Source organism: Cololabis saira, chromosome 12, assembly GCF_033807715.1.
Source record: "Cololabis saira isolate AMF1-May2022 chromosome 12, fColSai1.1, whole genome shotgun sequence".
NCBI classification, from domain to species: Eukaryota; Metazoa; Chordata; class Actinopteri; order Beloniformes; family Belonidae; genus Cololabis; species Cololabis saira.
Window position 1 is genome coordinate 18,053,803 of NC_084598.1, and position 14,358 is coordinate 18,068,160.

A 14,358-nucleotide genomic window follows, 5' to 3' on the forward strand; every position below is an offset into this window, starting at 1 on the left:
GAGTTTTTTTGTGTTCTGCAACAAGCCCCTTGCCAATTTCCAAACCTGTTCGAAGCATTTTGTATGCACTGGGCTTTACCATGGCACTCGAGAGACTCAAAATGGCTGCGTATATATGCCGTTTTTCTTTAGCAGTGTCTGCAAAATACTAAATATTTTGTAAACTACCCACAAAAAAAATCAAGACTGACAGTTACTTTGCAACTTCATGCTTGTTCCTTCATGAAAGTAGAGTGAAGTATTTATGCAAGTGAATAGCATTCACACAATATACAAACAAATATAACTTCACCAGTACTCAAGTTGTAAAAAAAATCAGGGGGGATGGTGGATTTTATCATATGGGGATAGATAATTTGTGCTGATTACAAATAATATATATTACAAATAATAGCACTGACCAAAACACCTGCAGAAATACTGCAGGAATGACATAGCAGCAGTTAAATGCAGCCTTCTGTAAGCTTTAAATATCCACTGGGCTTATATCAAATACATCAAAACACAACAATTAAAAACAGTTTTCTGAACTTATCAATATGACTCTGTCCTTCACAGGATAAGTAAAATGGATCACTGCAAAAACTCAAAATCCTAACAAGAATATTTGTCTTATTTCTAGTTAAAATGTCTCATTTTAGTAAAAAAAAATCTCATTACACTTAAAACAAGACTCATCCCTGGAAAAAACAACAATTTTCACCTGTTTCAAGTAGATTTTCACTTAAAATAAGTAGAAAAATCTGCATGTGGAACAAGATTTTTTTTGCTTGTAATGAGAAGATAAATCTAGTCCCACTGGCAGATTTTTCCTACTTATTTAAAGTGAAAATTTACTTGAAACAGGTGAAAATTGTCAAATAAGTTATTTTTCTGGTGATGACTCTAAATGTTGAAATAGCAGTAAAACCACATTCATTGATGAAATGAAATAAGGGATGGAAAGGGGGGGTGGCAGTTTTACAGGGGGGATGATTTTGAGTGTTTTTATTTCAGGGGGGATGCCACCCCCCCTCATCCCCCCTCAACTCCAGTACTGAACTTCACATTTCCAAATAAGTTTTAAAAGTAGGCTATTGCATTATGTAAGCAAAATATCTGTCACTTCAAATCAATGCTAAAATGTTCAGCAGTGTGTGAGGCAAAGTGATAGGCTCAAATTGTCAGGTGATTAATGCCAATCAAAATTAAGGGCGTGGTTTTAAGTCACCTGTGAACTTTATAAGTTGTTCTCAGTACCTTTGTTGCTTGAATGGTGTGTAGTGTGTTGTGAATTGATCAAGATACTGAATTTGTCCTGATCATTGTCCGGCTATGGCTTCAACAAAACCATACATCGGCTGTAAAATAGGGTTGATTTCAAGAGCACAAAATCGTTACGAGGGGATATTGTATACACTTGACAAAGTTAACTCCACAGTAGTGCTGGCAAAAGGTGAGTGATACAGAGATGCATGGCTTTCTGTTTAGTGGTTGAGTTATTTCATTCTTATACCAAAGTTACCAAAAGATGAATTAAACTTTGCTAATGCTATCAAACATTTTTCTCCTAATCAGTGAAATGTTTTGGAACAGAGGGCAGACCCACTGACAGACCAACTCCACCCAAAAATGAAATCTATGAGTTCATCACTTTCCGAGGAAGTGATATCAAGGACATTGCGCTATGTGAGCCTCCAAGAGCTTACCACGGCCTACCTCCAGATCCAGCAATAATACAAGTACAGTGGGAAAGAACTACATGGCTCCAACCTGGTAGTGAATGTTTGTTAATTTAACTTTGTTTTTTGTTTGTGGGTGGGGGATTGTTTTCTGAAGTCATCCGGTGCCGGCCCATCAAGCATTTACTCAACTTATGGATCAATGAGTCCCCTCAGGATGTCTGCCTATAATCAGCTTGCAGCCAGTTCTCTACTTAACCAACAGTATGCAGCAGCTCTTGGACTTGGTAAGTATGTCAGAAGAATACATTTTTATTAAGTAATTTTTTAGAATAATCCAGTTTTTATTTTTTTTTTAAACATATTTTTTTAATTGCTAAGCACTCCCCCTCTCTCCCCCATGAAGGGCCTGTACTTCAAGACATGCCTATTAGACGGGCCACTATGGTGGAAAAGGCTGTTCAAACCATCCAGATGGAAAAACTTAGGCAGAGGAGAGGTGTGACGGTGTCCCAGGAACGGGGTGCCACCAGTAAGCATCACTGTTGCAGTGATCAAGGATGTTTAAACACTTCTTTCCTCTACCTGTATGAGTGTAACCCCCCCTGTACTGGAGCATTCATAGCAAAACTGTGTGCAGTTGAACAATTAAAAGTGAGTGTAGATCTTGTTTTTGAATTCAAGTCAATTTGGGCCCAGGTCTTTCTAAGCAAGAACTGTTGCAGCAGAATACTGAAAACAGGGCCCCACCCAGAAGAAGGCAAGGTAATTATTAAAACTCCAAGTCTGAAAATGGGACGATCTACAATTTCCTCCCTAAATTCTAATACCACCCCCCAACCTCAGGAACACGATGGCAAAGGAGCCGTGGAAGAGGCCGGCTGATTGTGGCAAACGTTCCATCTCGCATCCTCAAGTTCGATACGGACTTTGATTTTGATTCCTCCAATGCCCAGTTTATTAAGGAGGAAGTCGAGAGGGAAGTTCACAAAAGAATCAACACAAAGGGTGTGTTCTCATCTAAGGTGGCTTTAGCTGCAAGTAGCAGATTCTTGAAATACAGTTTAAACTACCTCAAACTGCTGCACCTTTAAAATGTTTATACTGTACATAGAAAATACCACATTTGTTTATTTGTTGTTTATTTTTAATACCAAAGAGCGAAATTACCGGAGTCAAATTCCTTGTTGGACAATGTTCGAACCTGGCCAATAAAGCTGATTCTGATTCTAAACATGGCAGCAGTACAAGCTGCTCATGCTTTAAAATTTAGACTTTTAATTCAAAGATGTGTTGAAATGTAGTTTCAACTGCAGTTTAAAACATAAATTCATTAATGGTGACGTGAGTTTGAAAAACTGTATCTTACAGCTTGGCATGATTAGGTAATGCATAAGCTAAGAATGTTTGGATCAGCCACACGTTTTTTTATTTTTTTTATTTTTTAATCCCTTCCCCTCCTTAATGCAGATGGCAGTTTGGAGCTAGATGGAGAAACTAAGGAGAGGATGCACTCAGCTGCAGGGGATGGGCATGTTGGGCCGAAGCGCTACTACGACAAAACTAAGTCCTTCTTTGACAACATTTCCTCCGATAATGGCTTCAGGTAATCCAGTGGCTTTTTATTTCCTCATGATTCATGTTTTTTTTAATTTTTATTTCTTCATTTTTAAGATTTAGCAATGTATGCCTTTGTCAATGATTTCAGGTTAACATGGGCGGAGGAGCGAAAGCGCAATGTGGAGACTTTTGGGGTCCCTGGACTGTTCTTTAGGGGCCAGGGCTTCAGAGGGGGATATATTGGACGAAGAGGGCGAGGACAAATGCAAGGCTCTGCTCAGGCACTGCCTTGGCAAAGAACCTGGACTGGACGGCTATAGGTGGGGAGACATGAAGCCACTAAAAAGCCCTTATTATTTATATAGCACTTTATTATTTTACACCTTATAAATATTATACCTCATTTGTTTGAGATGTTTGTTGGTATGATCAACAGGATCTAATGCCACCCACCCTTTTTTCATATGGTGACTATCTCACCCCTGCTAGAACCTTTTTTTTGGACTTGATTTCCCTTTTTTTTTTTTTTTTTTTTTGATTGATTTGATTTTTGGTGGGGAATTAATGTCTTTTCGCTGCTAGCTGTTCAACTCTAAAATGTATTTTGGTTTTGATGTAAATTCTGGCAAGACTTGAGTGTTAATCTTAATTTGTGAACATAACCTATATTTAAATTGTTTGTTGCTTTATTGGCATGCTGAAGAAACTGAGATGATTATTAAAAAATAAACACATTTGCTATTGCTGATGCCCTTGTCTAGTGTGCTGTCTCATTCATGTTCTTAAATTCAATGATTTCACAAATTATCTTCAGCTTTAGTTTAATTTATCCTGGAAATTGGAATTTGTATTCAGCTTCCTACTGATACGCTGTCTTTCAAGGATAATGCATGTGGCTCTTGTGCAGGCTGCGTTTGTTGTGCAGTGGAACTCGCAAAAAGCAACAATGTTGGTTCTACACATTGAAATTTCTTACGTGTCAACTCAGTAACTCTTTGGAAGGGAGGTCCACAATGTATGTAAATCAAATTGGTATGAACGGAAAATACGTTTATGAGCGAAATAAGTACAAAAATGAATTCGCAGCTCCTCCCATGGACCTTGTGAGTTTTCGTGTTGATTTTTTTTTAAAGTTATTTTATTAGTTTATAAAGCGCTACATGGGCTTGCACCAGAGTATATTTCAGAGATTTTTTTAATTCTATGAATCAGGAAGGCCCCTCAGATCCTCTGGTTCTTCCTCTTTAGCTGTTCCACAGAGTAAAACTAAAACATTTGGTGATGCTTTTAGCCACGATGCTCCAAAACTGTGGAACAGCCTGCCGGAGGATCTGCAAATGTGGACATGTTTAAACGTAGACTAAAAACTCATCTCTTTGGTCTGGCTTTTATGTAGCATAAAGAGGTAGCCTATTTGTTTATTAGCCTTAATTCTTGAACTTTTATCATTTCATTTTAATTAGGCTATATTGTATGTCAGTGTGCATTGGTCTGCCAGTTTTTGTTTTTCAGTCAAAATGGTAAGCACTTTGTATTTCATGTACCTGGATGAAAGGTGCTATACAAATAAAATGTGATTGATTGTGCGCCCTGCGTGTGATGGTTGGCTGTCTTGAGTCAAAGGATGCTCCGTCTGAGACGGTATAGGCTTCTTCGTCTGGTCTGTACCAACCTACTGAGGGAGACTTATTTTCCCTTTTCACCCAACAATCGATTATCCGCTGCAGTGTTTCAATGCACTCGTTTAATTCATGCCATCTGAAAACGTATGTTCACGTTAATTTCCACGGATGAAGTGCTCTGCCATGTTCTGCCCAATGCCAAATGAGAACTAAAACCCACACCCCCCCTGTTTCACGGTAATAGACAAGCCATGTAACCAAATAGAGGGTTGCGCTCAAGATAATAAATATTAGAATAAAAGGAGCGCTTTTTATTTCCCATATGACAAAATGTCGGTGGCGTTTTCTTCTGTGCGCCCCCGGAGTAAAGGAGAGGTGACCCCGCAAAGCATTCAGAAGGTAAAAACACAAGCGCGCCGAAAGCGTCTAGTTTTGTTTGTGAGGTGCTAGTGTGGATGTTAGTGGGAGTGATCCAACCCCAGCTCGGAGAAAGTAGCCTGTGGTGGTGGTGAGTATCAAAGCGATGGCAACTGGTATTGTAATTGAAGTGAAGGTGAGAAGCGAACAAAAGCCACGACGGTGATGCTGGCGGCTTCCCTCTTCCCCGGCTCCATCCCCGCCTCCTCCCCGAGATGATGCTGGCATCCTCATTCTTTGGAGTATTAAGAAATCGGCTTCAGATTTTGTGAGTTTACAAGAATCTGAAGCGCAACATCTTCGGTGGTTTTTGTCAGGGAGATCATTTGCGGTCAGCGGTCTCTGTTTAAAGTGAGACTGGTCAACACGTTTACTTGCAAAATTGTGCAGCGTGCAGTCTGGTGGCTCTTATCCTTGTCTGAAACATAGATGCTCTATAACCGCACAACCTCTCCATAAAACTCAGTCTTAACTATGTCCTAAAGCAATTCTTGACAAGTATAAAAATGGGGACCTCTAAAGAAAGTAATTTACTTTACATTACTTTCTTTGATTATTATTTTGTTCATTGTGGATGGATTATATATGATACAAATATAACTGCCAGCATTCAAGGCTGTTCGTGGATCATTGTAGAGGTGACTGGGAGATTGGACTCTTGAATTTAGGATATTGTAGGAGACCGGTTCAATTAGGATTATAATTACTGATATTGCTTATTGTTTGTGTTGTATTTATTTATTTTTTGTTATTTTGTCTTTTTCCTTTTTTTTCTTTTCTTCTCTTTCTTTTCTTTTAATTTTATTTAATTTTTATAGGTTATATACGATATGATATTGTGAGGAAGGGACAGGACTAAATAAGCGTTCTGCTTCCTCCTGTTCCCTCTCAAACACATTGTTTTGCTGTGTGTTTTATTTTTGAATGAGACTGTTAAATTGTTTTGCTTTTTTTAATATTTTGATGCTTTTAATTTGATTGGCTTTTGTTGTGTTCGAGACAAAGCCAATAAAATAATAATAATAAAAAAAAAAAGATCCACCATATTCAAATAAAATTAAGAAGGAAAAAGAAATGGGGACCAAGATATATTATTCCAAAGCTCAGGGAAGTTCTAAAATGTCTATCAATGTCTTTATTTTAGTAGGCAACTTAAGACATTGTATACTGAAGTTGTTTTGATGTCTTTTAAAGATGCTGGATGAAAATCATCATCTAATACAATGTATTATGGATTACCAAAGCAAAGGCAAGACATCTGAGTGCACACAGTAAGTATTTATGATTCTACTGTCCATTGCCATGTGAGCATATATGGCAAAAGTAAAGCTGGGTTAAACTTCCTCTTTGGCAGGTATCAGCAGATCCTCCACAGGAATCTTGTTTATTTGGCCACAATAGCTGATTCAAATCAGAACATGCAGTCACTACTACCTGCAGTAAGTGTGTCTTGTGGTTTCAAAAGCATGCAACACTGTAGAGAAATCCCACAGAAAACTAAAGGAAAGTCAATGAAAAAAAAGGACAAGTAAAAGAAAGGCGATGGATAGTCATGTATTTATGCCTTTCTGTAAATCCCTTGACTTTCAGCCTCCCACCTCCAACATGTCCCTGGGTCCTGGTGGGATGGGGCAGACTGGGGTGCATGCTCCAAGCAACCTTAATGACAGCATGGCACCAGGAATGCCTCCCACATCCATGATGCAGAGCCAAATGAGTAATGGTGAGAGTTTAACACAAATCGGGATAAGTTAAACTATTAAAAGCTTCCGACTTGGTGTGTAATCATTCTGTTTTTGTTTTGTTCTCCATCCTTGACCCATGCACTCATTTGAGCCTAACTCTAGTGCATGTATTCCCTGTTTGCATCGGTGGCTCTGTTCTTTATCAGTTGAATGTCTGCAAATATTCATGAATTTATGTTAAAGGGAAAGTTCCGTTTTTTACAACCTGGACCTTATTTCTGGCATTTTTTATGGTTGTATACTCACCCAGAAAAGTTTGGTGTCATTTGGAGTCCTTCGGAAGATATTAGGAGTTTTGTGCGAGCCGCTTCCCCATATAATGGTAGCGAATGGGGGCACAGCGGGACACAGACGATGCAGCGTCTAAATAACACATGATTGCCGCGAAACTCGTTCATTTCTTTTATGAATCACTAGATCTGCTTCTGGCCATCTTCCCGGACCTGTTGTCTACATCCGGGGCTGTGTGTGTAACAAGGAAATCAGTTTGTAAACAAGACCTCTGAACTCATGACGTCATCTCTGTGCGCGCAGAAATAAGGTCCAGGTTGTAAAAAACGGAACTTTCCCTTTAAGCTAATGAACAGAAAGACTTGGCTGCCATTTTGGTTTCTTCTTCTTTTCACTCTGATTAATTTCTACCTACTGTACCTCTTTAACATCCCTATCTCTATCCTGTGTCCTGATGAGATGAACTAGATGTAGGACTATATTCACATCTAATGGCACCACAGGAGAACAGGTGCTGGCCGGCCTGACTGAGCATGTGTGTTGTCAGGGTTCAGCCATGCCCCCATGCAGCAGCATGCTGGTCAGGCGCAGCTGGGTGTTCCTTCTACCAGCAGCTATGGTAGCTCAGGGTCCAGCTACAGCCTCGCTGCACCGTCCTCCCAGGGCAACATGATCCAGAGCACCGGGCCTGGTTATGGCTCTTCCTCCTCAGCTTCCTGCACATCCTCATCCTCTTCCTCCTCCCGCAGCAGCCTCAGCATGCAGCCCAGCCAAGGTGAGCCAGATGTAAAGGAGCTCAATCAACAGAAAAGGGTATATTTGGAAAGAATGGAAACACAACAAACCCTATTGTTAAATTGCAAATTTGTTTTAATTTGTTCTTATTTTCTTGCCTGATGTAAAAAAAAAAAAAAAACTTTAATTGAAGTTAAAAGAAATGAAAGTGGTCATGCAGAGGAAAGCAGATGGGTTATTTACTGGGTGTTCTCTACATGTTTTCATGACCACTTGAGCTTTCTTAAGAAATTTGCTGACATCAGTATTTAAATCCCCTCCACATTCAGTTCATCAGCGGTCCTGCCTCCTGTCTTCTTTTTTCTACTCCAGGTTTTAAATCCTCATAAGCCCGAAGTCTTGACTGTGAGATGTAGCCCTTCTCTTCTTGGATGGCCATGTGCATTTTTTTTTATTATTTATTTTATATCTCTGCTTATGCACTGACTTCCCTGGCTTTCTTTGCATTTAAAATCCCAAGTAACATAAAGGAAAAGTGATTTTTCTTTTAGAAAGTCCTTTTGGCTTCTTTTTGTGTCCTGATTGCTGTGGAACTCCCTCTACATTTGTTTATTTGCATGCATTTGTGCCAGTTTGAGGTCTGAGAATGCTGTGTTATGAATACTAATCAAGTTTTAATGTATGGAAATGACTCCCCAAATAATCCCACCTCCTCCCCAGTCTCCATGATGCACCAACAACCTGCCCCTGTACACTACTCCTCAGCGCAGACTGGGGGGCACCATTACCAGGGACAGCAGGCGATGGGTATGATGGGTCAGGGCAGTCAAGGAAACAGCGTGATGTCGCAGAGGCCAATGGGGTCCTTCCGCACCTCTCAGCAAGGTAGGTGAGGAGTTGTCCTCATGCCAATTTGGCTTGGGACTGACTTCAGTGAGTTCTTTTGGATTATTTATGAGCAGTAATATACTGTACACTGATTGGGGTGTTCATGTTTGCGTGTAAGAACTCAACTGACTGACAAGGTCTGTAGGTTTACAAATAACTTAATACTTAATAAAACCAAGTTCATAATATTTGGAAAACGATTGATAAACTCACAAAAGAAACTTATGATAAATGACATAGAAATAGAGAGAGTAAATGAAATAAAATTTCTTGGAGTCATAATAGACAACCAACTATCCTGGAAGCCACATATACAGTACACCTTCTTAATCAATCATCACTATACACCTTGTACTGCTCCTTCATACTTCCATATATGAGCTACTGTGTGGAAGTATGCTGGAACACATATAAAACAAACACGGATACAATATTCAAACTTCAAAAAAGAGCAATAAGAATTGTAAATAATGCAGCCTTTAGAGAATCAACAAACCCACTCTTCATCAAACTGAGAACACTCAAATTCAAGGATCTGATCGACTTCAAAACTTTACAAATCATGCACAAAGCAAATCATTATCAGTTGCCACAAGACATCCAGAAGTTGTTTCAAATAAAAGAAAATAAACACAATCTCAGGGGAATATGCAATTTAAAAAAACAGCATGTACGAACAAACATCGAAAATGGACACGTGAACTGACAGCCAATGACCAAAGTGCCTTGCTCAGCTGAACCACTTTTTCTTTTCCTTTATGCTTTTCTTTTAGAAGTTCTGTGAAATGAAGAAATGGTAAAAACAGAACATTAGAAGGGGTAGGACTAGAAAAGTTTTTTGAAACTTCATCCTACACCCTTTCAAACAGGAAATATTTATTTACATATAGATTTGTCTCTTTAATTTGCTATGTTTTGCTTATGGTTTTCTTTGTTTTTTTTTTCAGTATATACATTTTATGTATTCTGATCATTATTTTGTTTTTGTTTTAACCTGTTTGAATAAATAATTAAACGAAACGAAACAAATGGTCCAGATGTGGCTTTTGATGACAATAACTAAGTCCTTCGACAGTTAGAAAAGCTACTTTCGCCTTTGATCATTAATATCATGGTATCAGTCAAGAACATAGAATAAGGATATCCAACTGCAAATATTGTACTTGTTCCAATTACCTTCCAGCAGATGGAAGGGGCATTGCTTTTGTCACATCAAGTTCCTATCACCTGTAAAATCATTCAGTTTATGTAAGCATATGACTAACAATAACTCAGCTCTTCTTTTTTTCCTTTTTGTTTTTGCATGTAATTTAAAGTTGCTACAGTAGGCATGAAGTAATATTGATCAATATAAAGGATGGGCAATGACACCAGGCCCTGGTTAGAGGTGCTTGTATGCTCTTGTATACTATTATCTCCTCATGAAGTTATCCCACTATAGTCATTATTTTGAATTGTTGTGTCCACAGTTTAGCTGGTTAACTCTTAGCCCTTTCCTGATTTGTTATTGGGCTGTTTCCAGGGCTTTTTTTTAGCTATCTATTGTGCTTGTATCATTTTCCGTGAGACTGTTTTTCAATTGTTGCAAAAGAGCAGATGTAAATGTTTTTGTGGTACAGCTTGTTTCTCTTTGGAAACAATGTTGTTTAAAATGGAGATTTGACCCTGCATGGGTCTTTGTTGCATCTTAACTTTTTTATTTATTTATTTTTTCTTGGCTTTCTACAGTTTGATAACATTCAAAGAAAAGTGGGAGAAGTGTAATCTGGAGTTTCTGTGCACCATCATCAAGGAATGGAAAATAAAATAAAAAAATTGGAAGTATATTGAATATTGAATAGTATATATCAAATTTGCATTGGCTAATATTCTTCAACATCTGGAATTCTTCTTAAAATATTATGTAAATTAAAAAGAAATCACAAATCAGTTATTACACACAAATTAACTTAATAATGGCCCCGTAGGGATAGCTCAGTACAATTGGTTCAGCTGTTTAACCAGTGGTGGTGTCACCTGTCTTGCAGGATCTGCACAACAGTACATGGGACAAGACGAGTTCTACGGAGAGCAGTATGGACACATTCAGAGCTCCAGCGAGCCCATAAACCAGCAATATTACCCTGATGGTAATCATGCACATCCATTAACTTTATACACACAGCCCTCAAATACACAAACCCCCCTCTATGGTTAACTCCATTTCCTCTCATTGCACTCCCTCGGGCCAGCCTGAGCCAAATTTAGTGATGAAACCTGAGCTCTTCCTCCAAGCCACAATTTTGTTTGGAAACAAATAGAAACTGCAAAAGCCTGACCGTAATCTTTTGTTTCTGCCAGTGCGTCTGTGTCCATACTGACCCATTTTTGGTGTGCCGAAATTTCAGATTTCAGGAAGTGCTGTGACAGTGATGATAGGAATGCGTTTGTTACTTTTAGACAGTCTATGGTATGAATATAAAAGCCTTCAAAAATGCAAGTTATGCTTGTAACTTTGTTTTAGCTTCTGTTTGGGAACAATACTTTTTTTTGTGTATGCCAGTTGTGTTTTGGTGAGCGGAGACGTTTTTGCATGTGTTGAATCATGCTTTCTACAGGTCATGGGGAGTACTCATATCAGCAGTCTTCATACGGGGAACAAGGTTACGAAAGGTCATTTGATGAGTCTTCGCAGCATTATTATGAAGGTGGTAACTACAGTTAAATATTCATCTGACTATTTCTTATTATTACTTAAACTTTTCAGCAGCTTTACAGCTCAACTCATTCAGGTGCTTCTAAACTAAACTCATAATTAATAATTGATAAGTGTACTTGGCTGGAATACCTCTAGGTAACTCCCAGTACAGTCAACAGCAGCAGTTTCAACAAAGTGCAGGCCAGCAGCAGTACTCCTCTCAGCAAAGCTACAGCAGGCTGCCGCAGGGATACGGTGAATATTGTTCACACTGTTTCATATTCTGCGTATTTTGGCAAACATAAACACAGATGAAAAACATTAAGCATGCAAATATAATGTATATCACAGGTTCTGGCCAGGGAGGATCATCACAGTACTCTCAGTTTCAGCAGAATCAGAACCAACAGTATGGATCATATCGCTCCTCCCAGGGAGGTCCTGGACCACAAGCCCAGAGGCCTTACGCGTACGAACAGGTACGTGACGAACCGAGGTTGAATATTTATGGGAAAAAAATAGCATATGATCTGTCATTCAGACTCTTTTTATATGGAAATGAATCTGATTTTTGTTTTTATTGAGAACACAAGTGGAAATGAAGGGCTTTTATTTGTCATTTTGGAGTAAAAAGATACTTTAGTTGAAGTCAAATGAAAAATAATAGTCAATATAATACATCAAATCTAGTCTCTTAGTCATAATCTTTTATCTTCCAGGGTCAATATGGGAATTTTCAACAATGAAGCGCCACACTGTTGCTGTTGGAAGGAAATGTGCACCTGACTTTGCTGTGAATGAGAAGATGCATCATTTGTGTTATTCTCTCATTAATTATCCCTCCTCGCTGTGGGGGTTGTAGCTGCTAGTTGCAGACATGAAAAACTACAGATCCTATATATAGATAACAGTCAGGGTAAGAATCAGGACAATTAATACTCTTAATGAATTAAATACGCTTAATAAATGCAGCATTAAAGGCATTGGACAAGACTCAGCAAGCTGCAGATGTCCTTTAACTTTTTTATGTTTTACCTTTCATGTGTCCATATTGTGCATCCTATCTTTATTGCTTTTTTAAAAAAAAAAAGCCCTAATGATATTATTCTTTTTCTCAGTCTGGTGTACAGCAGGACTTGGATATGTGACACTGTGTGGCTAAAAAAAGGAGCAAATTAGCCTTAAAAGAAATCTTCCTCAATATATAAGACTCCACCTTTTGCATTAATTCATAGTTGAGATAGTTTGTTCTTATAATTGGGGGAAACTCATTTTGTGAACATGAAACTGTTGGTTCTTAAACCTGACGACATATGGGGTCTGTCTGTGTTCGTCAATGTGACGTGTTGCTGTAAGGTCTAACATTACATGTTTTCAATTTCCACATATGTCCCGTCGACATGACAGGCTAAGTAGGTAGCTGACTGATCAGCATGTATAAGTGTGTCATTGCCCATGATAATCCTATGTCTCTGTAGTAGATTTCCCATTAAGTGATCATTTTATACCCAAAAATTGTATTGCCACTTTGTCTGCACTTTATTTTACGGTGACAGTGTATGTATTGTTTGATATTTTGTATTGAAAAGTTCTTCAGGCTGTTTTTAAGAAGCGATTCTCCAAAAGCCAAAGTAACCCAGGAACAGAACAGTAACATGTCCTGCCCTTTACTTCAATAAGTGCAATACAGCCAGTTATGTTGGAGGGGATTCTAAGGTTAAACTCACTCCATTGTTTGCAGTCTTGAAGCACACTAATGGCAAAAGTAATGAGTTGATTTGCTCAACTTATTCAGTGTCAATTAAGAGATTTCCACTGGTGCGATACTTAGAGCATTTATTTCAGGAGAGAAAAGTCATTCATCAGAAAGATTAAGCATAACTTTTTTGTGTTTCTTTTCGTGAAAGATTTCAATTGCCATATATATTTACTTGCCATCCATCCATCCATCCATCCATCCATCCATCCATCCATCCATCCATCCATCCATCCATCCATCCATCCATCCATCCATCCATCCATCCATCCATCCATCCATCCATCCATCCATCCATCCATCCATCCATCCATCCATCCATCCATCCATCCACATTACTTTGGTCCAGTTTTGAAGTATTGAAACCCAACTTACCTCAGAGGGCAGAACAACACAATAATTGCAGTCACTTTTCAGGGCTAATCAAGAATGGGAGATACCTGGCTGTCAAACAGCTAAACAACTATGTACCACTCCACACTGACAATCAGCGGTTTCTCTTTATTACGGTGACTTGTTAGGAGTGTCTCATATTACTGTGAAATGAACATGTATTGCAAGGCTCTTCCAGTTCTAAATAGTCATCTCTGGTGGGTGGTAAAGTACAGCCTGTGTGTGTATGCGTGCGCGTGTGTTTGCACAAATGTCGAAAAAGGAGTGTCAGTTTCAAATATGAATGTTATCTACTGTTATCTATTGTAAAATTGGATTACCTGATCCTTTTTTTTGCTGTCTTTTGTTACTGTTTGCTATATAAAAATAAACCAACGCTCACTCTTCGTATGGTTTGAATTATGAGTATTTTTCAGAATGATTGTCAGTAGTCATGGATGAAAATAGCTGTCAATTTTATAATGCCAGCTATTTTCACATTTTACAATACACTTGCTTTTAGCATTGAGTTTGTATTCAGAGTTTTGGTCTTTCATGTTTACAGATTTCTGATCATTTAAAAATACAACAGCATTTTTATTAAGAATAAAAGACAGAATAGATCACCGACCAAATGCCGCAATTAGTCACCAATGCCACAATTAAAATAATAGAATTAAAATATTTACTGTGG

The 14,358-nt window shown here is 38.4% G+C and overlaps 2 protein-coding genes across 4 annotated transcripts; both read left to right on the forward strand.

Moving 5' to 3' along the window:
* Positions 1 to 1,314: 1,314 nt before the first annotated feature.
* On the forward strand, positions 1,315 to 3,541 carry lsm14b (LSM family member 14B). The gene is made up of 7 exons (XM_061734845.1): positions 1,315 to 1,435; positions 1,558 to 1,721; positions 1,819 to 1,948; positions 2,068 to 2,193; positions 2,508 to 2,669; positions 3,132 to 3,267; positions 3,370 to 3,541. The coding sequence occupies exons 1-7, from the start codon at positions 1,315 to 1,317 to the stop codon at positions 3,539 to 3,541; spliced, it is 1,011 nt and encodes a 336-aa protein (XP_061590829.1).
* Positions 3,542 to 5,097: 1,556 nt separating this feature from the next.
* On the forward strand, positions 5,098 to 13,944 carry LOC133456332 (calcium-responsive transactivator-like). 3 transcript variants are annotated; one of them, XM_061734809.1, is made up of 11 exons: positions 5,098 to 5,242; positions 6,455 to 6,531; positions 6,615 to 6,699; positions 6,851 to 6,983; positions 7,784 to 8,011; positions 8,692 to 8,856; positions 10,887 to 10,988; positions 11,457 to 11,546; positions 11,669 to 11,791; positions 11,888 to 12,015; positions 12,256 to 13,944. In XM_061734809.1, the coding sequence occupies exons 1-11, from the start codon at positions 5,174 to 5,176 to the stop codon at positions 12,280 to 12,282; spliced, it is 1,227 nt and encodes a 408-aa protein (XP_061590793.1). In that variant the 5' UTR covers positions 5,098 to 5,173; the 3' UTR covers positions 12,283 to 13,944. The 3 variants fall into 3 exon arrangements, with proteins under 3 accessions (XP_061590793.1, XP_061590790.1, XP_061590792.1); XM_061734806.1 differs by lacking the exon at positions 7,784 to 8,011; XM_061734808.1 differs by lacking the exon at positions 7,784 to 8,011 and having other exon boundaries at positions 11,693 to 11,791.
* The last annotated feature ends 414 nt before the right edge of the window (positions 13,945 to 14,358 follow it).